This window comes from Parasteatoda tepidariorum, chromosome 11 (genome assembly GCF_982258835.1).
Source record: "Parasteatoda tepidariorum strain Cologne lab strain chromosome 11, Ptep-v5.0, whole genome shotgun sequence".
In the NCBI taxonomy this organism is placed as follows: domain Eukaryota; kingdom Metazoa; phylum Arthropoda; class Arachnida; order Araneae; family Theridiidae; genus Parasteatoda; species Parasteatoda tepidariorum.
In genome coordinates this window covers 90,246,310-90,273,830 of record NC_141765.1, presented here as the reverse complement: position 1 = coordinate 90,273,830, position 27,521 = coordinate 90,246,310, and the positions used below count along the sequence as shown (strand labels likewise).

The 27,521-nt window shown below is 28.3% G+C and overlaps 1 protein-coding gene across 1 annotated transcript in view; it reads right to left on the bottom strand.

The window, feature by feature from the left end:
• LOC107451958 (chloride channel protein 2) overlaps positions 1-27,127 on the bottom strand; it is a 168,695-nt gene extending 141,568 nt beyond the window's left edge. Inside the window, exon 1 of the mRNA XM_016068320.4 lies at positions 26,806-27,127. Coding sequence (XP_015923806.1) covers positions 26,806-26,862 — 57 coding nt within the window. The 5' untranslated portion in view covers positions 26,863-27,127. The remainder of the gene's footprint in view (positions 1-26,805) is intronic.
• Positions 27,128-27,521: the final 394 nt, after the last annotated feature.

Sequence of the window (27,521 nt, the reverse complement as noted above, 5' to 3'; positions counted from 1 at the left end):
TTTGATTGATTTAAAGATTTTTGATAGATAATTTTTGAACATATGCTAACTCGCGATACATCGCTATATCGCGATGTCTAACAGACGATGTATCACGATATAAAATTTCTTACATCGCCCAGTGCTACATAAAACATAATTCCTTTAAACTGAATGGTAAGTTTATCTTAACAATACCACTAATTAAAAATATATATTAGCTATAACAAATCAAGATATATTGAAGAAACAGTTCTTTTTTATATTTTTTTATAAAAACACATTCATTTGACACCCACACATGAACAAAGCAAAAATAAATTGAAATATCCGTAAAGGTGAAATATCCGTAAATTGAAATATTAGTATAAACTTTGCAAAAATAAACTGAAATACTCTTAACGATATAATTATAAACCTTAAATACAAACAAAAACTATTCTCGACAAAAATATAACTCTCCGAACTAATCAACTAAGTCCAAAAATTGTCACGTTCTTTTATTTTTTTTCTCTATCTCGTTGTTGATATCGTTATATTAGGTGAACCGGAAAGTAATGTCGTTTCGGCGCATTAAATATTCGTTAGTCTTAAAAACGAATTATTTTTTTCGATCCATTTCTATTCATTTTCAGTTACGATCCGGCATTGAAAGGTTGTTGCTAACTAGGGTGAATACAATGATTGATTAAAAATAAAATCTTGATAAATATCAAATACACGGAAACGACATTACTTTCCGATCCACCTAATATATTTTTTTATTCATGCTTGGGTTATATTTTTAATATTTCCATACATTTTTATGACTGTATATAACTAAAAAAATATCGTCAAAAATGTATTAAGTGGAAGAAAAAATGCAATCACTATATGTCTTTCTTTCGTATTAAAAACATCACAAACGAAAGTTAAGTAAATTATTTTACTGAGTAACGAGAAACAAGTTTAAAGAAAAATTATAACTACCAAATAAAATTAAACCATAAACTTTAAAAAATTACAAAATAGATAGATGAACTGATAGTTCTCGAACTATGAAAACCAGCTTACATTTTAAACTCAACAATAGACATTTTCACCATTCTTCATTATGTAAACATGTTGACTTACTTGAGATTTTTTTAATATTCTAGAATGTTCAGAACTTTTTAATATTTAGAAAAATAAGGTGAACTTCAGTTCTTAAAAAAAATTTGCCGTTATATTTTTAATTGAAACGTGGGTCTACTTTTAACGATTGTCAAGTCCCGACATCAATAATACATAATGAAAACTGTCGATAAATCTGATAAAAAGAAAACTAGAATATTAATTAAATTTCATGCAAGGTTAAAATTTATTTATAGAGAAAGATGAGACACTGTTTACAAAAATATTTATTACATTATCTTATTACTACTGATACAATATTGTAAATCTCAGTATGATATCTTGAAACATTTTATCATACTCAGAGCTCGTGAAATACTGTCACCATTGGCGACCAATAAATTTTGAGTTGCGACGATATGCTCAGCTTTTCAATCATAACCTGACTTTTTTTTATATTTTAATACTTATAGTAAAAAAAATTGCCAGAGAATTTAGCTACAACGATATTTTTTTCCTTTTTCTCACCCGTGTTTTCAACAATCATCGATGACAAAATCCTATTTTTCCTTATCTTCTCACTATTGCGTATTCCTTAAATTTCTGATTCAGCGTTTTGTAATAATATCGTGTTAAAAAAATAGCAATTTAAAAAATCATGTAGAAATCCATAGAAAAAAGTGCGGAATAGCAATCGAAAACCTTGGATTAACTATGAAATCGGTGCAAAATCGGATATTCGAAAGGTAATTGATTACTAATATGGGCCATTCGAAATACACGAGTCGTTTGAATAGAGTATTCATTAGTCATAATAGAGTTAAACCTTTAACAATTATAAACGCAGTCTGTCAAAAGGTGATTCGAAATAAATAATACGCGATTCAAAATTTCTGGGACGCATTCATTTCCTATCGTAAAAAAAAAAAAAAAAAAAAAAAAAAAAAAAAAAAAAAAAAATGAAAAACTCGTTAGGTTTTCAATTTTATTTCTGCATAATATGTAATAAGAAAAAACATATGTTTTTATCCACAGCAATAGCGTAATTTTTTTGCACTGTTCGCGATTTCGGAATTTTCCTTCGAAATATTTCGGGTTCCGCGGAATGTGAAAGTTCACCGAAATTGCGTTTCAATTTACAAATTTGCGCTAAGAAAAAAAAGAAGAAAAAAAAGAAGAAAAGAAAACCGCTGTAGAAACCACTATAAACCTTATCACGTGCAATCGCAAATTCTCTGATAATATATTTTATTGTAAAAACAGAATACTTTGAAATTAAACATGGATGTTAATTATATACATTTTATAGATTTTTATTATTTTGGTATTTCTTAAAAAAAAAACTTTTATTACATTTTATGTTGTCATTAATTTTGTAAAATCTTTGGTTTTACGCATAAAGTATTCCACAAAATTTCAAAGATGGGAAGAAGAAGAAAAACCAGAAACGGGGAAGGTGCTAAAGCTTTTACTGACTACCAACATTTTTTAAATTCTTGGAGCCAGAAATTTTTGTTCACTACCAACATTTTTGAAATTCTTGGAGCCCTAATCATACATTAGTATGATTGACGATAAAAATTAATTTTATTATCCAAATAAAACAGAAAAAAAAAATATCTCATCTTTACTGCTAAATGGATATAAGATATATTTTTAAAAATTAAAATGCATACGTAATTTCCGAAATTATAAGAAATTTATTATAAATGATTTTAAAATTAATATGAAAAGGAATAAATTTTCAGCGTGTCACTAATGTGAGCAAAAAAAAAATTATCTTTCTCTGTCTAATGGATAAGAAACATTTTATAAATTAAAAGGCATGCGTATTTCGTAATTTTCAAAAATATTCTAGAAAAACAAAGACAATATGTCTCTTATATGTTTATAGTGTTTTAAATGTTACAAAAACTATAACAATCGTACTACTACTGGTACTACATTGTAGGTCTCAGAATAATATTTAAAATATATTATTGTACTTGAAAAATAAACTTAATGATAAATATTAATTTCAAAACAAAATTTATTTCCAGATGCATAAAAGATGAGTTAAATTCATACAAAATTTCTAAAAATACTTTGGAAAAACAAAGGCACTTACAGTGAGTGTGTTATGTCTTAATTAAAGTTCAAATAAACTTAAAAATTCAAAAGAAAGTGACTAATTCCATCACTCGAATATATTTTAACCATTTTTGCTGTTTAACATATTTTTTTATTCAATTACTTATAAATCAATAATTAAAAACTAAATTATATATTTTTTTTTAATGAAGAAAACATTGAAAGGCTTTTAGGTAAAAAACTTATTTTTAGGTTTAACTTAACTGCTGATTATTGTATTGGATCTTGAAAAAATGTAAAGTATTTATTTTAGTTAGCGTGATTAAAATCACTCGATTTTTTTTTTAAATAAATCATAGATTTAAATAACAAATTTTTTAAAAAAAATCATTGATATAAGTAAAAAAAAAAAATATGTAGTATAATTTATGAACATACTCTGAAGGTTAAGGTTTTATCCAGAGAAATAAAGAGGGTAATGTATTAAAATTATTATTATCCTTTCAAATAATAACCATCCAAAAATAACTCAAATTTTATTATTATTCAATGACTGCTTATTATCAAATGTATATAAAATACACAAGTAGTGAAATTATTGGACCAAGATTTAAGGAGTTCTTAAAATTATCATTCTTGGTTAAGCAATTTGTTTAGAAAAATTCAAATAGTTTCTTTCACTTTTTACTCCCTTTCAAGAGGTTTACCATTGCTATATATGTAAATTCATATACGTAGAGGTATACATTGCTTATTGTTAAAAATTATCATAATAATAAAATTAAAAAAATTCTAATCAGCGCATTTATAGAATCTTTTGAAACAATTTATAACCTTAAGAAAACTTTTATTAAAAAAAAAAAATTATAGTAAGTTTCACTTACAATTAAAGAAATCATCTGAATTGTGTTAACCAGTGTTTATAACGTGATGATACTTTAAAACATACACAATTTATAAATTCCAACACATAAGGTTGTATTAAGTCTTAATTCAATACAATAAATATTTACTTATCAAAAATATATAAGTTATTTTAATTATGAGAATTAAATTATTTAAGGTTTTAAATCTATATTGAGACAAACTTTGAAGCTGCCAATAAATTTAGGACCTCGAAGTTATAACAAAAGATTCGTTTCAGTGTTAATAGTAAAACTGCTTCATTTGTAGTGAAAAACTACGCAAGAAGTCACAGAATGCTGAAGTTAGGGAGACAAAAGAAAGATGTTTCTAAAATGGGACACAGGAAGTATTTAAAGATTAGAAGAGTTGTTATTTTATTTCTCTCAGAAATGTCAACCTCGGTCAGTGCATTATACAGGATGCCAACAATTTGAATCAAATGATTAAAATCAGCGATTTTAATCATTCATCGAACATTTAAATCCTCTTTAAAGTTTAAAAAAAAAAATTTATTAAGAAAATGTGTCATGTTTTTTAAGAGATTTGGAGTAGTGAGAAAAAAAATCGAAACTTTTTTAAATTAAAAAAATAATTCATAACTTTTTGAATAGGTTTACATATAAAATTCTTATACGTACAACCATATGAATAAATAAATAAAAAATTACAAACTTCTTTAAAGCGATAAAAATTTACTAACTACAGATATTAGATATAGGGTTAAGGTTTGGACGACCTAAACTGGTTTTAGATAGGACACAAGGGTTTTACAGTCTAAACTGACTAAAACTGTCCTAAACTGTCTTAAAGTGTCCAAAACCTTGAACATTAGTAAAAGGTAAAATTTCTATATGCGAAACAATTGCACATATAATAATTACATAGATTAATAAATATGATACTTTTTATACAATTTGCTTTAACTTATTAAAGGAAAATAGCATAATATAATAAGAAAAGATTTTTAACTTTCGAAGCTTCCCAATTCATTGAAAAACAAAAGTGAATACATTATCCTTAAAATATGAATGAATATGCTTTAAATATTGATAAATTATGTTTTTGCATAAGGATAAATAATGCAAAATTAAAAATAATAATAAGCTGTTTTAATAAAACAATAACCTGTCCTGAATATTGTTTAAAATTCAACCTTTATTTTTCACAATATTTTTTTTAAAATTGAGACATAATTTGAATAGAAGGTTTTTGGACAGTTTAAGACAACATTGTTTTGGACAAAGGGGTTTCGGATAGGACGGTTTAAACCATTCTGTCCTAAACCTTGCCAACTCTGACTAGATGTCATTTATATATGTTGTATTTACTATTAGAATACATAAAATAGTGGGGTTTTTTTTTTCTTTCCAGTTCAGTATACAAGATTTTCCATAAAGTTCCTTCTTAATATAAGCAGTAAATAAGATGGAGAATTCGGTATATTTTTAATGCAGTCATGATTAGCAGCATTTGTCCAATTAACTCTCAAGACTCTAGTATCAGGTACGATGATGAAAAAAGTATATAGTATAATTGTATTTTTTTTTTTTTTTTAATCTTCTGTTAGTAATATCTGGACTTCATAGAGCAAGAAATTACCTGATAATTTTTTTTCCTCCAAAAAATGCTCACATAGGGAATTAACAGGATATGTTTACAAGAATTTTTTTTCTGGAAATAGCATATTATTTTAGATTGTGGTAGTATTTCGGCATTTTCCATGAAATCTTCAAAATTTTATGAATTTTTCGGAAATCCCAAATAAAAAGTTTTTAGACTAGACTTCTTTAAACACCCCAAATATAATAAATATTTCAAATTTGAAAAAAAAATTCTTTGTTCACGGAGAAACACTTAAATCAATAAACAAAAACAAAAAAAAATTATAGCGGTGTCTAATGTGATACCCTTAGAGAGCTGCTTAACTTAGTCTATATTTCAGACCAACATAAAACAGCCTTTCAATTACAAAATTCTTCCAATTTTTATTGAATAAAATCCCATTAGAATAAATCACTAAAATTATTTAATTATTATTAAAGTAAATATTTTGAAGGTAGATAAATAAGTTCTGCTCCTGAGTATACTATAGAACGGGGGGGGGGGGCTCGCGAGTCACATTGCGGCTTTTGAAGGATTATTTGTGGCTCTCGATAAATGTACCCGAGTTCCCTTTCCTTCTTGTGCTATTTTTTTTTAAAAAATTATTATCGTTCCGCATGTGTTTCAAAATATCTTTTAAATTATTGACAACAAATATGAAAGACTAAGTGCAACGTTGTAACATAATTCAAGGTGAGTTTTCCATTTCCAATATAATTATGACCCGAAAAGAATCTGGAGAATTAGAATTAATATAGATGCAAGATCAAGCTCTACAATTAAAATATAAGTTGAAGTAAACATTTAACTTCAGATATTGGTTTAAAAAATATGATCGATAAATTTTGTAACGCTCATTGTTTGGACAAATATTGAGGAAAATATTTATAAATGTAAATAAATTATTAAATTTCAAAGCATAATTAAATTTTAAAATATATTGATGCGTTATCGTGAGGAATTAATTTCTCTTGCATAATAAAAATAAATAAAGCAATACTTGTCCAAGGTTTTTTGGGTCACTCTGTATTTGCTTTTTTCTACATTTAGAGCAAAAACTACTGGAAATATTAAAGGAAAACATTACGATAAAAACACTAAACAATCAATAAAATAATATTCTACAAGTTAAATATATGTTCTCCAAATTTATCTGAAGTTTTTAAAAATTAACGAGTACATTAAAATTTAAAAAAATAAAAAACATAACTTTGTTAAATTGTTAAAATAAATTATGTATCAAAATATTATGCTCAGCATGTTTTAGTTGAAGAAAATTTAAGACAATGAGTACTAAACAAATTAAAAATAAAAATCATCTACAAATGCAATAGATCTTATACAAATGCAATTTTTATTTATGTCAAAAGAAATTTCGAAATATTTATTTGTATGACAAATGAATATTATGCTTACTAAAAAAATGAAAGTGATATATTTTATAAAAAGAAAATAAAAATCGTTTTAATAAATAAGGGGGAAATATCCCCAGATTTTTAAAGGAAATCAGATTATTTTCAGTAGGGTAGCAATTCTCAAAAATTCAGGATCATTTAAAATTGTTAAATTTTTTTCATGATTATTTCTTTTTATAAAAGAAAAATCATTGCAGATGAGATATTATGCCCCCCTCCCCCAAGTTCAAAAGAAACTGGAACGAACTGGAACGCTAACAGACAGCTACTTTTGCTTTGATTGGCCTATTCATTTCCAAGTGAAGTAACAGTAACGCTTCTCTTAGGATATTCTTAGGCTAAATACCGAATTCGCGAAAACTAAATAGTTCCTCATTGTTTTGATCAATTAATGGACAGACATATTTCGAAGAAATTTATGAATTTATGTTTCTCAGCCAAGATTGTGTTTTACTTTGGAAGAATAAAATTGTCCCTCAAGTGTCGGGACGGAAATAAGTTTAGAGCTGCTTTTGAGACTTCGGCCCATGGACTACCCTTGCCTTCTCCCTTCCAGAGTCAACACCAATGGAAATCCCGTCAACTGAAGCAGGGCTTGTCAGAAAGGCCTAGGGCCCACACATGTCTGGGAGACTCCGAAATATTAAACATTTTATGCGTGTTTTTTCCTAAAGAATTGTCTATTAATTTGAGCTAACAAAAATTGAAATTAAAAAAAAGCACAAATTTACTATTTTATCATAATTTACTTATGTTAAAGTTAAAAAGCATTTTGTACACGAAAATTTTAGGTGCAATGGGAGCCCCAAAAGTACTGTGCCACTGGATTTCTAAATTAAGCCATGAGCTGAAACCGCTGCCGAACAGTCTTATTTTAAGCCAGCGAGAGAAAGAACTTGAAAGTCATCATCAAAGGACTACATACCGATTTCAAAACTAATGCCCTGGGAGACCTTTTAAAGAAAAACTTCAACTGCTTTTAAAATCGTACAATTCAGGAAGAGAACTAGCAAGCCCACAAGAGACTCCTACATACCTATAGTTTGTCTGAAATAAGAACTCCCCCAGCCATTCGTCTGGACCTGTGGAGGTGACTACGGTAACGAGGTATGACTATTTCAAGTAGGGGTGCGGGGGTCACTGTTTTGGAGTGGTTTCGGCTCGGGACTGCGAGAGAAAGGGAATCTCTTTCTTCGGTCTATTGTGTTAGTCCTAAAGTGAAGCTACCTTCTGTAAAATGCGCCACTCTTGTTTCCATAGCACCAGACGGCCTCAAACTTTGCGGAGGGAGGAGTTCTTAGCTTAGACAAACTATATTTCACTTATTATTTTGGAAAATACAGAACAACATCGCAAGATCTACAGCCTCAACAAAATGGAGAACTTCAAAATCATCGTGGAGGGATAAAAGGGTGGACGACGGTAGATCCAATGCTACCGATGCCAGTTGTACGACCATGTTCAAAGGAACTGCAACTGCCAATAACGTTGCCTGAAGTGCGTCGAGCTACACCCTCATACCTCTACGACAAGGACCAATCAAATCCAGAAGATAGCCTAAATTCCCCCAGGATAAGACTAAGAGACTCGCAAGGACTCATCAAGATCTTAAGATACTTTTTTCTGATCATAAGGGTTTTAGAGATCGTAAGAACTCTTCTGCCTTAATTTTATATTTCTGCAAATCAAGACTGGACTCAGTGGTCTAACCACTTCAGTTGTTTATATCCGATACTGGAATCTACATCATCAGTATTCTTCATCATATCAGTGCAAGCAACATCTTCAAGAACAGACACCATCATCATCTGAGAGAATACACCTTTCTGGCTAGGTACCTCATCGCACCACCATAATATTTCGACTGTTTGTTTCTGGAAACTATTGATACAATTGAAAAAGATATGGCCTACAGACGAAAATCTGTTAAATGACAATTTACAATTACTACCTCCGGCAAAGAAGCCAGATATGCGGCTCGAAAGGAAGCAGTGCACGCCAACGAAATGAACGAGTTCGAAGAAGGCGTACAGAATGAGCCAGACACCACCGATTGATCGATTTGGATGTCGTTTTAAGAAAATTGTAGAGAATTTATGTGGCTATGATTGAAACCAACAAAAAACGAACATTTTTCAAAATTTCGATTATTTATTTATTTATTTTATGTACGTTTAAGTGTCAAAAAAGTAGACTTTCGTAATGTTATTTTTAAAATAATAGACGCTACTTTGCGAGAGAAAAAAATGACATTGCTTCAGATACATTTGGTTCTAACAATAGCTACATTGGTCTCTCTAGTCTGTTTCAGATTATACACTATTCCTGTCCATCAATGCTCGACGGGCACTACCATCTTCGTCATTTTATATCTTAATTTATAACTATTTCGGGCTAGAAAAAATTCAGCTGAAAGGTGAGATTGTTATATAACTCATCCTTTCATCTCACTGATTTTTTTTCTTTTTAAATGAGGCTTAAATCGGACCTCTAGACCAGAAAACCAGCTTAACGGTTCGAAGGTTTACCTTAAATATACTTATTTACAAGTGCAAACGATAGTTTAAACTGGACAGATGAAGACAAAACCGGGGTAAGAAAATTAAAATAATTGTAAAAAAAAAAATCACTATTTCGCAATAATAGTTATTTATGGAGTTCAAGTAAAGATGCTACCAGTCCTTCAGATTTAAAATGTTCTTGTTACGCAATATTTAAAAAAGACCTAAACATTAAAAGAGTTGATTAAAAAATTCTTTGATGCCAAATAAAAAAAATTTATTAAAAATGAAACATTTTTCGAAAAAGATATTCGTAGTACTTAAGTCTCAATTTATCAAATTTTAATAAATTAATACTTTTGTTGCTATTTGTTCATTGACCGTCGCAGTAAAGTGTAAGGGAAAAGTTACAAAAATGACAAAAACCTTTTGACGGATTTTTATAAATATATTATTTTCAGTTGCTCTAATTACAAGCAAAAATTTATTTAGGCATTTTTTAACATAAAAAACAGACTTATAGTTACTAAAAAAAATCTGTTAGATTATCGGGAATTCATTTGTTCAAAAATTTTAAATAAAAAAAACCTAGTTTTGAAAGAATTTTTTTTTTTTTACATTCTTATTCAAAAATATATCAATAATTGATTTTGAAAACTTAAGAAATTTCAAGGATGAATAATTGGTTTTCTTAGTTTATAGTTCTAAATAACTGCAAATTTGAAAATTGTATGGAAAATTTTGCCATCAACGCAGAAAAAGACTCTTGTGTTCATGTTGTATTTTATAACCATAAATTATTAAAACGCTAAGTAAAATATTTTTTTTACCTATTTTGACCTAAATTAATTCAAAATAATGAAAAAAGTATATAAATTTGGGAGTTAACTATTTAAAATATTATAGTGTAAGATAAGTGAAAGATAAAAGTGAATCAGGGCATGAATAGAAAGTATTCAAAATTACTAAAACAAAAAATTTTCCTTTTACAAGAAGAGTACCTGTAAATCGGGTATGGGTTGATAAGGGGTTGAATTTCCGGTATTTTGTGTGAGAGATAACACCTCTATCTTTATCACTTTTTATGGTAGGCTGGCACACTTTCAAAAAATAAATAAAAAATAAATGGCGCACTTTGTACATAGAGTGGATACGAGGTGGTAAATTAATTTTATTTCAAGAGTATCTGCTTCGAAAAAAGTGAAACGTTATACAAAAAAGTATAAGTGTGTCTTTGATGATTGCAAAGGATCGTCAATAGTAGGAAACGAAGTCATAATACATCACGAAGCTGTTCGTGTCCTCAAGGGTAAAAAATTCTTTTTATGAGCTGAAAAAAAGTAGTCGGATAAAATTTTCAACATCAGTGCCTAGAATATATAGGCTTTTTTTTTTTTTTTTTTTGACTAAAAATTTAACTAGTTAATAAAATAATTATACCCGTAAAGCAAATAATTGAAGTTCGTGTAAACTGCAGAGCACCTGTAGGATATATGGAGATATATATATATTTAATAAAAGTTGTCACACTGGTTAACTGTTGTATGAAGATCATACTTTAAAATCAAATTTAACAAAAATTCTAAACTTAAGGGGGGGGGGGGAAACTATTAATCCTAAGCGCAATAGTAACCAGTTGTTACTTACTTATTCTTCAGATTATTAATTTCACAATTAAATTAGATAAAATTTTAAAAAAAAGAAGAAAAAATGTCAGAGTCTGCATCACGTATTCAAAACTATTTGTAAAATCTAACGCTTATTTCGTACATTAGAATTTCATCGTTGAAATTCCAATATACACATATGTTATACATTTATATATATTCAAGATTACTTTTATAATATGTTTCTCATTTATATGAATTTTTGCTTAAACTTTTAAGACAATGTTCGTACATGTATAAAGCGCATGGTATAAATTATATTACCTTGAAAAACTTTTGCTTTAATGATCGGATTTTCACGATTTAAGGACAATCATAATGGTTCAAAGAGGCAACAATCGTTAAATATGCTAACGACTCATTTCGTAACACACAGCCTTACAAAAAAATGTTCTTTCTCTGAATAAATAAACATTTCTTGACGAATTTAGTTTTCACATGTATTATATGAATCAGATATTAATTTTTAGAATTTTTCACTAATTTATCATTAATAGCTTGTAAATATCACAATATTTTAATTAATAATCTACTAAGTAATGTTGATTTATGTACAGTACTCAAAACAATGAACAATTTTGATGAAATGATTGGATTTTTACGTACTAGGACTTAATAGTTCGAGAAGGGAACTTTAAATATCGTAATTAGTTAGTGCGTAATTAGTTATATTTTCAATTACGAAAACTAACATAAAATTTCTCTGAATAAACATAGCTTTTTATTTTATTTTATTTTTTGACGGTTTATGGTTCTCGACCCCTAAAATATAGGGAGTAACAGCTCTGGGAAATATGGTCCCAATAGTTTGGTCAGGAGAATGGTCAAAAGTTACAACCATGCAATATTTATTTATTTATTATAATTATTATTTTGCTTATTTCGTCATATTTCGACAACTTTTCCGGCGAATCTAAAAATTTTTGAACACAATTTTAAAATTTGTTTATCTAAAGATAATTCTAAGCAAAACATAATTTTCAAAAAGTATTTATTACTTTATTTAAAACGGGGAAAAAAATTTCTATTGTAAGGCCACACATTTTTACATCATTTTGGCGAATGTAATTTTATATGGGAAAATACAAAATTAGAACAAAATCAATCGAATTATTCCTGAGAAATCGAATTTTAAAATATCTGACATGTCTGAATTTGATTTTTCAGAAACTATGCTTCGTGTGAATTTTGTATTTTGCTAAATAAAATTGCATTCTTAAATATGATTTAAAAATTTGTATACTTTGCAATTCAGAAATTTTTTTAACTATTATCCAATAAAATAAAAAATAATTATTAAAAATTACTTTTTACATGGAATTATCTTTGGATAAACGAATTTTAAATTTGTGAGCAAAAGTTTTTCAATTCGCTTAAAAAATTAGAGATATGGCGAAATGCGCAACAGGTAAAATTAATATTAAAGGAGTCTAACTTTTCAATGGTTGTCCTGACCAAACTATTGAGATCATATTTACCAAATAGCGGTCCTTACGCCGGGATAGCCTGATTGGTAGGGCACTGGGCCCATGCCCATGTGTTCGTGTGTTCGATCCCAGCAGTCAAATGGTGACTGATGCGCGTTAAATCTGTCGAGAGGCAAAGTCTTCCATGTTCCCATAACAAATCAATATCTCTGGGGGTACTGATCCAGGAGTCTTTGTCTTTTGGATTGGTTCAAAATTACAAGGCTATGGAGTTGAATATTAGTAGTCGTAAACCCAAAATTGGGACGGCTGTTCAACGACGGATATAAAAAATATTTTTAAAAAAATAGCTGCCCTTATATCTTAGAAGTTAGAAATCATAAGTCGTCGAAAAAAAGGTATGTTTGTTCATAAAAAGGACGTGTTTTTATGCATAATTTCGTAAATTAAAATATCGTTTGCACTAACTAATTAGCCTATTTGAAGTCAATCCCTAAAAACCATTAACACTGAGTCTTAAAGCGTAAAATTCTGATCATTAGATCAAAATTCAGGTTGTTTCTGTTATTTTGAGCCTTGTATAACATATTATAGTCCAAAGAAATAAAACTAAAAAATAAATATGAATCAAAAAATACTTTGAAGTGAATAAAGAAATAAACAGATACTGTACAGAGAATATACAAAGACTGCTTTAATCACTGTCGTTAATACATATCTTTAAAATCCTTGTCAAAAATTAAATCAAAATTACAAACTTACATAAGTTAAAAAGAAAAAAATTTTTGAAAATAAACAAATCACTATCGAGAAAGGCTGAATTGAAAACATCAAAATAAATATGAATTGACGGATGAAACTTCTAAGTGTTTCTCGTGAACACTATAGCTATAGGAGTCTTAATTTCTAATCTTTGGGTTAAGTTCTAAGTAGAGATCATATTATTTAAACTAAGTTATATTTTTATAAACATTTCTAAAATATTATTTCGCAGATGAAATGCTGTTACAGAGTAATGATCGAAATAACTTAAAAAAGCATAATTAAATCTGATTCTAAAATTTTTTTATGCTCAAACGGTACCTTTCATTGACTTTCTAAGGAAATTATACACTGAGTTAAAAAAAAGTCACGAGACAGCAATATGCAAACATACAGATGGCAGTAGTATCACGTACTAAATATATATATGGATAATGCACAAGCAGGAATTTTATTTGCGTTCAAGTTATTCTTCTGAGAATGTTTCTGATGTAATTAAGACTAAGATGGGAATTAACAGACTTTGGAATCAAACAAACGTGGAATGTTTAATAGACGTGGAATGTTAATTGGTGCTAGAAGGATGACTACATCCTGGATCAAGTACTGCAAGAAATTTGCTTTAGTTAAAAACTTTTTAAACTATGCCACATTTGCATTACATGGAGAGGAAAACTACGAAAACCTCCTACGGTTAGCCTGATGGCAAGATGACTAACCCATGATCCATCTACCACTGAGGATATTTTACGTCAGCACTGTGATCGATGCGAGCCGGGTGCGTAATTCGAATCAACCAGCCATTGCCGGGATTCGAATCCGGTTCACCTCATTTGAAAGCGAGCTCTCTATCCCTTGCGCCACCACGGCTCAAAATTATTTCTAGTAATTTTCCTGTTAATTTCACATCATTTAATATTAATATAGAGGCACCTTAAGCACTAATGGTATTCCATTGTGAGTTTCGCTTAAAATTTGCAATCTCAAATATGATTTTTAAAACGCTGCCAAATCTACATCATCCGATAGAAATTACTATTTCGATAGAAGATGAATGCTTATTTTATCTAATATCTTTCAAAAAGTGAATACATTTCTAACATTTTTCTGGTCATCATGCAAAAAAAGGAAGGAAAAAAAAAACACTTATAACACATTTTTATGAAATATATATCAAAATCAAAACCAGTGCTGTAGTTGGGTGGGGAATCACGTTACCCGAAATATTTGGTTTGCTGCAGTAAAAAAATTTTAAAATATTTGAAGATTTCAAACCAGTTTTTTTTTTTTTTTTTCCTTTTTAGATTCTTTTTATTTCTTTACTTATTTTTTTTACGAAATAAATCAATTTCTGCTCGATTCTGTAAATTAAAAAAAAAATACATTAACCGCAAATTGTACTAATCAGACTCGAAAAAGCAAGTGTACTTGGACTTGTGAATATTAAATGAGATTATATTTCATTATAACTTTGTCTTACATATTTTCTAATCTGGTAAGAGAAGGAACCAGCATAAGAGCAAACAATTATGTTCAAGCAATAAAAAAAGAGGGACTCATAGAGTTAACTTACTTTATATTTGAATAAAGACACTTTAAAATAGTAACATAAGCTATTACCTCTGTGGCAAAATTTTTTCGAGCTATCTGTGACAAAACTCTCTGTCACAAATATCTTTCTGCAAGATACTTTTAATAATAACAAACATATATGTTACTAATTTAAAGTAAAAAAAGCACTATGTTTACGAAAACTACATATAATGTTTTTTGAATTGTTTTAATAATTTTTTATTCCAATATTATGAGTGATATTCTTGCATTTTATTGGGGGGAGGGGGGCAACGCACAAATTATTTATATCCTCGCATTCCGTAAATAATCATCACAATGAAAAAAATTTAAAAATAATGAAATCCGTGGTAGTAATTGCCGAAAAGAAGATCGACGACTAAATCACACTAATCGGACTCCTCAAATGCGTGTTTCGTTTCGAGATTAGGTGGTTGCAATAAATAATATCCTATAAAAAATATCGAATTTAAAAACTGAAGAGAAATCAAAAGCAATAACTGCCAAAAATTCGATAGAATTATAGCCCTAAAAAGCAAATACTTAAATGCACGATTCAAATTTTCCATATTGTGTGAAATAAATCGGGATATTTAAAAACCAAGCGAAAATAAATAACTGTCGAAAATACAATCGAAACATTACATCGATTTACAATACTATCGGCGTAAATTCAGCGCGTCAATAAGTGATTATGTAAATTCACGATTCCAATATTACGTGTACATTTCTGTAGAAAAGAAAAGCAATATTTTTTTTTTTTTTTGCTTTCCAAAAGAAAAATCTTTCTGCAAGAACTCTGTAACGTAGCGACAATGTCGCTGCGATACTACCACGATTACAATTGTAAACTTCTCTTACTGTTAACTCTAAAAAAATAAATCTATCCTTTTCTTTTTTTTTTCTTTTTTTTTGCGTACATGAATAAATACATTTTTTACCTTCTTGTTATCAAAGCAGTGTGTTTAACAAATAAATAGTCATAGCACTTTTCAAGTGGTAATGAAGAATTGTGTACTCAATCAATAAAATTATTTTATCAAAAGCTTTTTTCATGAATGCATCTAATTAGCAGCAAATTCCCTTTTTAAAAAATAAATGTCTTTTCAGAATTAAAGCTGGTCGAGTAATTTTAACAGGTCGTTTTTTGACTAACAATAACATGACAACACTATAACATATACCCAGTAAAAATGTGAGTTCCTCCAAATATTTTTTTCTAACTACAGCACTGATCAAAACAGTAAGAAATTAATAAAATAGAGGATATTAAAGAGATACACTGAAAAAAGGAAAGGTATTTTTTTTTCATCACTAGGAAATTGAAATAAATACATCACTGTAATAAGATTTACTAAGTGCATTGTTCTGCCACCAATTTTATTGCGGTCAAATATGAAATGTTTTTCTTTTCTTCAAAGCATATCACAAAAAAAAAATTCTTGGAAAAATATCAAAAACAATAATGTTTGTGGTAAATTGAAAATCACTATATAAATAATCTTTTCCGCAACAAATCTAAAAACGTTATTTGGGAGTGCAAACAACTTAGAAAAATACACTGTTAAATGATTATGAGAATGGGAATCGAAAAAGTAGAACAAAAAAGTTTCTCATAGGTATAAAATTATATTAATTCAATAAAAAAACGCATAGAATAAAAAAAATGGTAGATTAAAAACAGAGTGAAACTAGCACACTCTGTTTCTTTCCTTCTTTTTTCTTTAATTTTTTTATATTGATAAATTACAACTAAAATGTCGATGTCTAAGAAATAAAAAGCACATAACAAAAAATTAAAACAATGTCTTATTATGCAAGTGAAAACAGAAATATAAATAAAGATAGATAAGTTCATTTAAACACTGCTTCTAAAACATAGGATGAATCACTTCCAAATCATTACTTCCTACTTCAAAACTAGGATTGATCAATTTGTAATGAAAAACAAATATTGAAAAAAAAAACTGAATCGTCAGGAGCAAGGGAAATCCATTTACTACCATAAGAAAGTTAAATACAAGACTTTATTTCTGGAAAACGAGTATTATGCTTGCCTTTCAGAAAAATCTTGAATGTTGATATAGTTAACATGTCAAGAAGAGTAATGCTTTAAAAAAAACGAAGGGAAAAAAAATCTGGATTTTGCTAACAATTTACATCCTAAAATATGTTTATATACAGGATGGTTAGGTTATAAAAAAGCATTAAGAATTCAGAAATTAATTATTAAAGAATCATGATCTCTATTATTATCCATTGAAATATATTAAAATCTAATAAAAACCACTAAATAATTTAAATGAATAAAAAATAATTGCTTTAAAGTAAAACAATATTTATTTTTAATAAATTTTAAGAAAATTGTATTAAATTATTTCAAAATTTTATTTTGTTTCTATTTTAAATTTCTTTGCTCCTTGTTTAATTTTTTTTTTTTTAAATTATAATTTTAAATAAAAATAATCTGTTTCTCATTCATAAATGTCTACAATATTTAGAGTAATACAATCTAATGGTAGTAATAAGATCAAGTCCAAAACTGTTGACATTATTTTATAACTTAGGCAAATTTTTAATTTGTCCACAGCATTAGAAGATTTAAAAATAAAAAAAATTTATTTTACAACAGTAGTAATATATCCTAGCACTTTGTTGCACATTTAACTTTATATAGAATTTAATATTTCATACATATTATTAGACAGCGGATAATATGCAATTGCATACGTGCATATGCAATGGCATATTTTAGCACTTTTTGCCATTTGTGCATATAAATGCATAAAATGGCATATTTGCTCTTATAAATTCATATTTTCAGCATTTCATGGCTTTTCCCCCCTAAAACCATATCACTATTCTTTTTATGTTAGCATAAGGAACGCTTTAAAATTTGTTTTGTCGTTCTTTATCACCTGAAAGGGTCAGCTGGATTGATGTTGCTGGGGGTGATTGCAATCACGTGAAAAAGATGTAGAAATGAGGTGTGTGTCGGGAAGGGGGGGACAAAGGGCCCACCCAAACAGACATTCGTCATAGAAACCTCAGAAAGGGATGGTCAGATATTCTATGAAGGGATGTCTTTTCCTGGAATAAATAATTGTCAATCTGTGTGGGGGAAAATAAGGCTTCCGTGGTAGGTAGAAAATGACCTCCCTTTCCTGTGATTGATTAGTTAAAAGGTGGAGTGAATACATTTTCGGAGAGAGCTGCTATTCTAACATATTTCGATAGTCCATCCGATAGATAGATAGTTTCGACATCCATCAGTTGAATACGTAGTTAGTGAAGCTTCGAATGTGATTTTTGACTGCTGAATTTTATAATATGCCAAAAATTAAGTCGACTAAATCAAATTTAATGAAGACATGGATTTCGGACTATGAGAAGGACTTTACGACCGATGGGGAAATAGTATTTTGTATGATTTGTGAAAAACACATTTCCTGTGAGAAAAAGTACCAAATCGATCAACATATAAAGACTAATGCTCACTCCGCGAAGAAAAAGCAGAATACAAAAGGATTTGTTCAAAGTTTATTAACTATTCCTGTTCAAGCAGCTAAAAAGGAAAGTGATTTGTGCAAACCCTTAGTAAGCAGCAATATTCCTTTAAAAAAGTTAAATAATCCAAACTTAAGACAGTTTTTAAAAAAATATTGTACCAATCAGATCATTCCCGATGAATCGACTTTAAGGAAGAACTACCTTCAACCGATATATAACGAAGTACTGGATGATATTCGACGAGATATTGGAGATGGCCCTATATGGATTGAAGTCGATGAGACGACAGAAAAGTGCGGTTGCTATATTGCTCATTTTATTCGTGGAAAAATGGACAATATTCCTACTCGACCACATCTTCTAGCCAGCAAAGCCCTTGAAAAAGTCAATCATTAAACCATAGCAAGGTTTGCCAATGATTCTATCAGATTATTATGGCCTGATAGAGATGGTTCTGAAGATGTTTTGATTTTTGTCAGTGATGCCGCTCCGTATATGGTCAAATCTGCAGCAGCACTGGAAATTTTTTATCCCAGAATGCTTCATATTACATGTTTGGCTCATGCTGTTCACAGACTGGCTGAGACTGTCCGAGAAGTATTCTCCTCTGTGAATGATTTAATTTCTAGTATCAAGAAAGTTTTTCTCAAAGCACCTGGGCGCATAAAACTGTATAAAGAAATGTATCCTGATTTGCCCTTACCTCCACAGCCTGTGATAACTAGGTGGGGTACATGGATTGAAGCTGTACGTTTTTACGCTAATAATTTCGATGCAATAAAGTCAGTTGTAGGTGCAATTGACAGTTCCTGTGCTTCTTCAGTTTATGTCACAAAAGAATTACTACAGGATATCTCTTTGCAGAAGGACTTGGCCATAATTGACACTCACTTTTCTTTCTTAAGTAAAAGAAAAATGGTGACTCGTTCAAAACAAAAATTCGGGTTTTGCAGCAGTGAAGAAGATAAATGATTTTCTTAATGGAAACGGAACTGAACTTCCAGAGAATGTAAAACCAATGAGTACGAAATTGTACAAGTTTTGTCCAATAACATCGGTTGAAGTGGAGAGGTCTTTTTCTGCTTTCAAAATAATCTTTGATGGCCGACGACATCAATTCACCCTTGAAAATTTGGAAAAACACTTAGTTGTGTATTGCAACAAAAATTATTCAGTTTAATAAAATCTTTCCGGAAAATGCGATGATTTTTCTTCTCTCATTTATCATACTTCAGTTTTAGGCTTTTTCTTCAGAAATGTGTAGATTCAAGTAAGAAATATTTTGATTTTCTTCCTTTTAACAAAAAAATGTTTTAGCTGTGTTTGTTGGAAAAAGTAAGTAGTAGTATTTAAATAAGTTGAACTTTTAATTTCTATTTTAAATGCATATTTCTAGTTTTAAGAGGATATATTCAAGTTTTTTAATGCATATTTGCATGTATATTTTGTCCGTTTTTTAGTGCATATAATCCGCTGTCTACATATTATATACATTTAAAGACATAAAATGAATTGAAATTTTTATTCATCAAATAATTTATGCTAAGATGCATTCAAAATGAAATTTTGAGTTTTATTCTGCCTATATGATCAAAATTAAGCCATGAACAAAAAAACATATTTTTCTTAAATTATCATGTTAAGAAGAAAGTGGCTCAAGACAGTAAGTAGCTGTTAATTGTGTAAGTTCCCAGAAGAAGAAAAAGAATTATTTAAATTGTAAAGGCTTGAAATAAAGTTAAAACATGATCCATCAGGAATATAACAAAAGTTTTTGACAGAGGCAAACGGGTTTAAGTCAAGCTATAGCCGATCATTTTATTTGGTGATTCTACATGTACTCATCTATTAATATAAAATATATATGAGGCAATTCCCAGGAAGGTCAGTTAGAATACCAACATTTTAAACTTAATATAAGCAAATAATATATCATTTTCAAGGTAAAAAAAAAAAACTCAAGACCTTTTAACTTCTTAATATCAGTTTTCAATAAGCTATAGGCTGTTAAATGAAGAACTATATCATTTGAAAATTTTAACCACAATAAGTGAATCTCTAACAAGAACATTTTTTTTTTTAAATTTACAAGCAGTACAGAAAATAGAATAAATAAATTAAAATAAACTGTATTAAAACAGGTTATCTAGCACAAATGTGTAGAAAAACAAAGGTGTAGTAAAGACTTACAGCCATAGGTGTAGAGAGAGGGTGGCATACTTTTTGTTTTTAGAAAACGATTAGTTTATTTTAAGTTTTATGTATAAATGCATATTTGTTTGTTATATGTATGTATATTTATACATAAATGTATGTATAAAACCTTCAACAGACAAACAGTTTTCTAAAAAAAAAAATTGTGCCCCTTTCAAACTACGCCTCTGCTTACAGCACGGAACAAATTCAGTTTCTGCAACCCTCACATATATAAAGAGGATATAATGCCATGCTTAAGGTAACATTTTGGAGCTGACATAAGTTTAGATTCCCTAAAAATTAATTCATAAATTAAATCTTACATTGTGATACAACTGTAAATCATCGTAACTTGACTACATAAAAACATTCATTTGCTTTGGTTTAAAATTGAACAGTATATACTACTAATGTAACTAGTTTCTATTAGACTTAGATGTTCAACATTTTTGATTGAAGGATAAGTGTTTATTGTTTCTTTTTGTCTCGCCAATTTGCAAAAAATAATAAACCAACATGCAAAGCATACTATAATAATACACATCCTATTCCATTTTTCGGTAAACGGAATAGAAATTCAAAAATTTGAAGTAGTTATTAGGCCGATAATTGGCAAATGAAACGGGGGGGGGGGTATTTAAAGGAGAGAGAAAATGTCTTCTGTAATTCATTTTTAATTATTTTTCATAAATTTGACGCATCTCTAAATCTACAACAAGGGCCATATATACTCTTTCTTGTCCCCCGCTAGCTATGCCACTAAACACAAAGCAAAAGGTATAAATTTTTTTTAGTGATAGTTATTAATTTTTTTTTTTTTTAATTTCAGGGTTTTTAAAATTATTAGAATCAAGGAAATATTGCTGAAACATGGGTTGTATTTACATTGTTGTTAATCTACACAGCACAGTTAAATTTGAAATTAGTTATTTTTCAACTAACTTTTACAAGATGAAAAATGTTATAAAACACATTGATCTACCAATAAAGGAATAAAGGACAATTTAAATTTAAAGAGGCTATTTAATGGGGGGGGGGGGAAACAAAGTTTATAGTATTAACTTAAAAGTTAAAGTAATTTTCAGTATTTATAATTGTTATCTTTAATTTATATCCAACCTGAAGAATTTACATCTGACACCAAAGTAAAAAACTACAAATTAATTATACATCATATTTAACAAGTTAAGAACTGCATAGAATTCTTTATTAAAATGCCAGTTTTGAAATTAAGTTTACATAACAAATTCAAAGAGTTTAGACAATTTGTAAATTAGTAATCATTTTTTGATTTTGTGTGATTTATGCCCTTAACAAGCAATTCAGTCCATTTAATTCGAACTTATTATAATCAGTTTTTATAAAACAAATTCTTTTTTGAAAGGTTATGATGTACTACATATTTGATATAAAAATTTTATGAATTTAAACTCAACATAAATTTTATGAGAGAGTTTTCTAAGAAATTTACGTTCATATTTTATGAGCAACACCATAGAATTGTATTATGAAAGAATAAGTTAAAATCTTATTACTGGCAAGACAACTTAGGATGTTTTCATAGTTTTTCTAGCTATGTATTGCAAAAACTGTTTAGCGATTGTTAGTTTCACTCAAATATACTTTTTGAAGGGTTGATGGATTAAACTTGTAAACTCCTGCATATCATTTGCTATCTATCCTCATCTATTTTCCATGTTACCGATGATCTCGAAATATACAGAGCTTAGCTCCTCCCTCATCTTATTTTTAATATGTCATTCAGCTCCATTGTTATTTACAATTTTTCACAGAAATGTACATGTAAATAAATGTAATAAAATGTTGTTGTAAGCCAGAAAAGCACAAAATTGGTCACTTTTTAAACCCAAATCCCTTGTGGATGAGAGTTCCCTTATTTTCAGAGTCAGGTTCAAAATTATGTGCTTTGGATTTAAACACTAAGAAACAGCTCATCCGTTATATGGATCAACTGTCAGTGAAAGCATTAGAATGAAACATTTGTCAAAATTATAACTCAACCAGAGAGTAAAAAATAATATAAATTTAATTTTTTTATAAAATAAAATCAATAGAAAAAATAAAATGTTTTAAAGCACTCAGTCAAAGGCTATTAGTTTATCAATCTTTTTAAGATTTTAGTTACAGATATTCAGAGAATTTTAAACAAACATTAGTCAATGCAATAGGTAGAAGGTGAAATTATAAATTTATTAGCTTCTTATTATTTAACAAAAGAAAATAAAATTATGATATAAAGTTGTGATCAAAAACTAAAAAACAATGAAACTTCATAGAATTTAGTAAATATATAGAGTTTATCCCAGCAATTCGTTTTAATGCGAACTTTAGAATATTTTTGATTAAACATCATGAAAATTTAGTAAATGTCCAATTATTTTTACTTACGTCACAATAACCTTAACTATTCAACACATCAGAAAAAAATATATAAAACACATCAAAAATAAATAAAGTATTAATATTTTTAAAGCATATTATATTCTATAAAATAAAATGCTCCTTTGGTTAAACAAAAATCTGTCACTTATCGTGGGGATAAGAATGAAAGATTTTATTGCTTGAAGCAAAAATCATGCCTTACCCTGAACAAAGTACACTAGATATAAATAATCAAATGATTAGAGTAATTCTAAAAATATGATAAGTGACAATTTCATAAAATATGTGTATATACTTTTAGTTCTTCAAAATTTGAGTTTTCTCCTCAAGTTAAATAAAATTAAAACTGTCCTTGACTTCTCATTATTGTCAACATTTAGTAATGGTTCAAAGTATAAAAAAAAAAAATTTAGCCATTCAGATATTTTCATGTTTATGGTTGCTGTAAAGTTTATTCAATTTTTACAGAAGTAGAGTTTGATTTTCCCTTGACACTGATTTAAAAATTCTTAATAAACAAAGGCTTTTGGGGAGAGAGCTTTTGCATATGTATGAAGAAAGATAAAGGATTTAAATATAAAATTTAATAAAATATTTAAAATTGGTTTGATAAATTTTCTAATGAAGTTTTTTTTTATTTAGTTTTAAGAGATCAAACTTAAAAGAATAATATTGAAAGAGAGCATTAATTTTATAAAAGAATTTATCTACCAAGAAGCTTCACTATAGTCAAAATTACGCTAAATGTAATTAACATTACCAGAATAAGCGAACAAGATTAATGAAACGAGTTACATTCTAGATTATACTTTACAACATGAAGATTAAATATTTATAGTTTATAAAAATAATGTAAGAATAACTAATATTAAAAAGACATAAAAATTATAATTTTTAAAGTAAACATTAAATAGAAGACATAATACGCTTGTGCTAAAAAAAATAATAATACGATAATTCAATATTTTATTAACTGTCTAACCATTTATAAGTATTTTATCAGTTTAAAACGATTAGTGTGTTATTAGTCTAACATTAAGCTATTTTTAAACAGTTGAAATTGTTTTGAAAAAATAAAATTAAAATTTTCATTGTGTTTTATTTATAAATAAAGTGCTATTTATAAATGTTTCATTTATAAATACAGTGAATTCGCGATAACTCGAATCTGATAGGACTGACGAGAAACGTCGACATATCGGAAGTTCGACTTACCGCTAGTTTCGCTTTTGGACTTTAAAAATATTGTCGGATTATTTAATTAATGCTTATTAATAATCTAACGAATAACTAATAATAACAAATCTTCTAAATGCTTACAATATTTAAGATCATTTTTCTGACAAGCCATTTACGATAAGACTGTTTGAAGCACTTTATGATACCCTGGTCCATCGGCTGCAACTTAACTGTTGTGTTTGGCGGAAGAAACTGCAAGTTTACGGCTTTCAAATTAGGTAGATCACTATGCGCTGTGCATTTATCCATAAAGAGTATCACTTTTCTTTTTTCAGCGAAGAATTTCCGATCCAATTTTCTTACATAGTCTTCAAATAAAACTGATGTCATCCAAAACTTTTAGTTAGACTTGTAATCCAAAGGATACGTTTTTACATTCTTGAAACATCGGGGATTTCGGTATTTTCCGATAACAAGTAAGGGCAATTTCTCTGTCCCTGACGCATTTCCTCCAACTAGGACAGTGAAAAGTTCCTTGCTCATTTTACCCCCTGAGCAGTTTTCATCCTTAAACATCATAGTCTTATTTGGAAAACATTTAAAAAATAAACCCATTTCATCAATATTGAAAACATCATTTTAACTGCATCCTTGAAGTAAATTTGGTAACGTTTCATTTAACCACTGTTCGCATACTTCAAGAGGGAGAGAGCCTTAGCTTCTCCATGAAGAGTGCGAAAGACATTGTGTGTTGCAAAGGAAGGTGCAAGATATCAGCTCCTAGGTTTTTTTTCTTGCTTAAAAAAAATTGAGTTAAAGAGAGTAAAATTCGAGTGATCGAGAATAATTAACATGAAAGTGAAGATAAAAGGGTCGGGACCTCATAAAAAAATTGAGTTATAGTAATATTCGAGTTATCGTACTTCGAGTTATGGCGAATTGACTGTAATACTTTATTTACAAAGAGCACAATGAAAACCCTTATTTTTCAGCATAAGGCAATTCTCAATCAATGATTTTTAAATGTTTCATTTATAAATCATTTACATAATTAATGTTTGAAGCTTATATATGATTCATATCATTCATTTATTGAAAAGATTTCTGAAATAAAATGTTACATTACCCTTGTTATTCAACTTCATCAAGAAATTGATAAAGGTATGCTAAAAAGGTAATGCTATTTCATAACCATAAACTGTAAAATTTCTTCTACATCTAAATAATGTTTCTTTTTTTGACAATATAGGACTACAATTTAAATCGCTGAGTAAGACAGTCTTGTTGATAGCCTCCTATTCTTTAGCTTAAATAAAGCCATCATTTAAATCATTCTAGCTATCATCCAATATAACATTTTACAAGACAATCAAAAATTTTATTTTCATATCAAAATTTAAAAACTTTTAACAGTGATATAATTTTATGTCTGAAGTATTTTATTATTTTTTTTACCCCACTTATATCGGCAACAAAACTTTTAATTTCTTACAGTCATTAATTTGCTTATTTTATGACTAAGATAAACAAATTACAAATACATTATACAAATTTGTGAATATAAAAAATAGTATCTAATTTTCTAACATTTTTATAACAAGTTAAAACAGTCCAACAATCACTCACTAAATATACTTATGAATATTGTTTGTTGTTTTAGACAAATGAAGTCAGTGAAATAATGCATAGAAAAATAATGATTTTCTATATATTTTTAGAGAATCTAATCAAAAACAATGCACAGAAATAATTGTAACCTATAAGAACACAAAACTATTCAAAATTAAATGTTTGCTTGACTTGATATTTTTCATTCTCTTTACCACTCCACCAATGAAAAAACGAACAATATCATTTTCACGATAATTTATTTAAATGCATCAAGATCTAAAAATCCTTTTATTTAACAAATTATAAAACATTGGTTTAACATTTTCCATATCAAAGTAAAGATTTTAGATTGTAGTTAAACTTGTAAAAAAAGAAAAATTAAATATATATTTTTTCATAGAGTAAGAAAAATGTAAAATGTATGACGCTTCTGCTAAAAAAATTAATATAATTTAGGACAGTAATAAAACAGACAAAGCATACATAAATAATCAAATAATTTAAAAATGAATTATAACTAGCAATTATGAAACTGCTTATAATTTTATGTCATTTCAGAAAAAAATAACTGTAGATGTTAGTAAAACAAAAAATAAGTTTATCAGGAACTTTATTTTGAAAGATGTAAAAAATTTATGGATCAATGTAAGAAAAAAAAAATATTATAGAAACTTATCTGACCAACAAATGTGTGACAACAATTGAAATCAACGATTTGCCTACAATAATTTATATAATTAATAAAAATTTAATCAAATATTAAATTTCTATATAAATTTTATAACCCAATATTGATATAAATATAGACATTGTTGAGAAGGGGATTATTAATACAGAAACAAAAATGTTAGCACAGTATAATTAGTTTTAGCCTACCAATTTAAATTTTAAAACTTAAAGTAGAAAAACTTACAAGAGTATGCTCATATCCGAGCGCGCTGACATTGTTTTCTCTTGTGTTTTGCGACATTACGATCGTAGACACCTGTTGCTAAAGGAATCTTGCCAGGAAACTCAAAATGCAGCTGATAGGAACTAACTCTTTCAGCGGAAACAAACTCTGAGTATAAGAGGATTGTCGCTCACATACTTATTGAATGCCATCAGACATTAATTCCAAACAATTGGCAATTGGATTGCGACATTACTTTCATTCATTGCTTGTAATGCAAATACAGAAAACAAAACTTGCCGAATAAATTTTCACGAAATTTTTTAAGTCAAAATCGTATCGTTTCTTATTTCTTATATCGTATCGTATTTTCTCTTTAATCGATTAACATAAATGAGAAGTAAAGTTATTGATAGTAGCAATGTTATCGTAATCAAAAGAAAACTTGCGTTATTGAAACTGTTTCACATGAGTGATTAAATTTCAAAGTGACCAAATCATGCTATTGGCGATCGAAATGGGCTGCAGGTGGCGTAGATCAGAACTCTCTACCTATGGCAATACTCGATATGGCAATACTCTACATTCAACATTGTTTTAAAACAGGGTTTCTTAACCTGTGGTTCATGGACCCCTTAGGGGTCCATGGGTCATATTTTGGGGGTCCACCGACTACTCCTAATTTTTAAAACGTTTGGATCAATAATATTTAAATAGCATTGATCTTTTCTTCTTTC